The 2,057-nt window shown below is 47.4% G+C and overlaps 1 protein-coding gene across 1 annotated transcript; it reads left to right on the top strand.

Moving 5' to 3' along the window:
- Window positions 1-487: 487 nt before the first annotated feature.
- Window positions 488-1,146, top strand: LOC104962445 (kalirin-like; the record flags this gene model as incomplete). Its single annotated transcript, XM_010790881.1, has 3 exons — window positions 488-635; window positions 728-903; window positions 1,049-1,146. Coding segments are annotated over 3 exons (422 nt in total), but the record flags the coding sequence as incomplete, so codon positions are not given.
- Between the last annotated feature and the right edge of the window lie 911 nt (window positions 1,147-2,057).

Genomic DNA, 2,057 nt, shown 5'->3' with positions numbered 1-2,057 from the left:
TCATTGGATGCATATATCAGATAATAATCTCTATCTCACTCCTAACACATCTAAATCTACTTCCAGCATGGATAAATGTTCATGAAATACGTCCATTGTTTGTTTAATACGCTTCTTGAAATCCAAGAAAACACATAGTTTTTCTAGAACAGATTACAAATCGCCAGAAAATGTTACAAACAAGTGGCAACACGTGTGACGAAGGTGTTGCGCTGGGCTATATCATGCAATTCAAATTGAAACGTAAGCTCCCGCCATTGCGGAGATATTCCCGCGAGATTGCAGAGAATTTAAATTTATTTATTTATTTAAAATGTGAAATGTTACCCATATACTCATGGACCACTAGGGGGCGCTCACGGAACACCAGTGGTCCGCAGACCACACTTAGTGTAGTGTAACCTCAGTAGGTGAGTTTGTTTAGCAGTGTATCCTCAGTAGGTGAGTTTGTTTAGTAGTGTAACCTCTGTGGGTCCGTTTGTTTCAGGCCTCAGGGCAGCTCGGTGGCTCAGGTGGAGACAGTGCTGCAGCAGCTGGAGGAGGCTCATGTGCAGCTGGAGGAGCTCTTCCACCAGAGGAAGTTGCGCCTCGACGTCTTCCTGCAGCTGCGCATCCTGCAGCAGTGCACCCTGGAGGTATCCTCTAACACCTGCTCATAGCTAACACCTTAACCCCGCCCCTCCGGTGTCTAACTCTCCTCTCCTCCCCCCCCCCATGTGTCTCCCAGGTGACGGGGGAGATGGATGCCTGGAAACAGGACCTGCAGAAACAGGCGCAGGATTTCTCAGCTGAGAAGCTAGCGGCGCCGCGGCTAGCAGACGGTAACCCTGACAAGCTAGCTCTGAACCGCATGGTGGAGGCTAACCCAGAGGTGCTGACGCTAGCTCAGCAGCGCATACACAGGTAACCATGGTGACGTCATCATGACTCCTCCTTTTCCTCCTTTTCCTCTTCCTCCTCCTCCTGCTCTTCCTCTTCTTCCTCCTCCTCCTCTTCCTCCTCCTCCTCCTCCTCTTCCTCCTCCTCCTCACATTGTGTTTCTCTTCAGGCACATGGAGAGACGCCTGGCGATGAACAACATGATCTATGAGGTCATCCAGCAGAGTCACGACCTGCAGCAGTACATCAGCGAGGTGCAGGCCTCAGGTAATACTCCACAAATACTCCCTGTAATACTCACAGTACCTCCACAAGTACTACCTGTAATACTCACAGTACCTCCACAAGTACTACCTGTAATACTCACAGTACCTCCACAAGTACTACCTGTGATACTCACAGTACCTCCACAAGTACTACCTGTGATACTCACAGTACCTCCACAAATACTACCTGTGATACTCACAGTACCTCCACAAGTACTACCTGTGATACTCACAGTACCTCCACAAGTACTACCTGTGATACTCACAGTACCTCCACAAGTACTACCTGTGATACTCACAGTACCTCCACAAGTACTACCTGTAATACTCACAGTACCTCCACAAGTACTACCTGTGATACTCACAGTACCTCCACAAGTACTACCTGTGATACTCACAGTACCTCCACAAATACTCCCTGTGATACTCACAGTACCTCCACAAATACTCCCTGTGATACTCACAGTACCTCCACAAGTACTACCTGTGATACTCACAGTACCTCCACAAGTACTACCTGTAATACTCACAGTACCTCCACAAGTACTACCTGTGATACTCACAGTACCTCCACAAGTACTACCTGTGATACTCACAGTACCTCCACAAGTACTACCTGTAATACTCACAGTACCTCCACAAGTACTACCTGTAATACTCACAGTACCTCCACAAGTACTACCTGTGATACTCACAGTACCTCCACAAATACTACCTTTGATACTCACAGTACCTCCACAAATACTACCTGTGATACTCACAGTACCTCCACAAGTACTACCTGTGATACTCACAGTACCTCCACAAGTACTACCTTTGATACTCACAGTACCTCCACAAATACTACCTGTAATACTCACAGTACCTCCACAAATACTACCTGTGATACTCACAGTACCTCCACAAGTACTA

The sequence above is a fragment of the Notothenia coriiceps genome, unplaced genomic scaffold, assembly GCF_000735185.1.
Source record: "Notothenia coriiceps isolate Sejong01 unplaced genomic scaffold, NC01 NC01_scaffold00034797, whole genome shotgun sequence".
Lineage (NCBI taxonomy): Eukaryota > Metazoa > Chordata > Actinopteri > Perciformes > Nototheniidae > Notothenia > Notothenia coriiceps.
The sequence above is the reverse complement of the archived record's forward strand: the minus strand, read 5'-3'. Positions and strand labels throughout refer to the sequence as shown.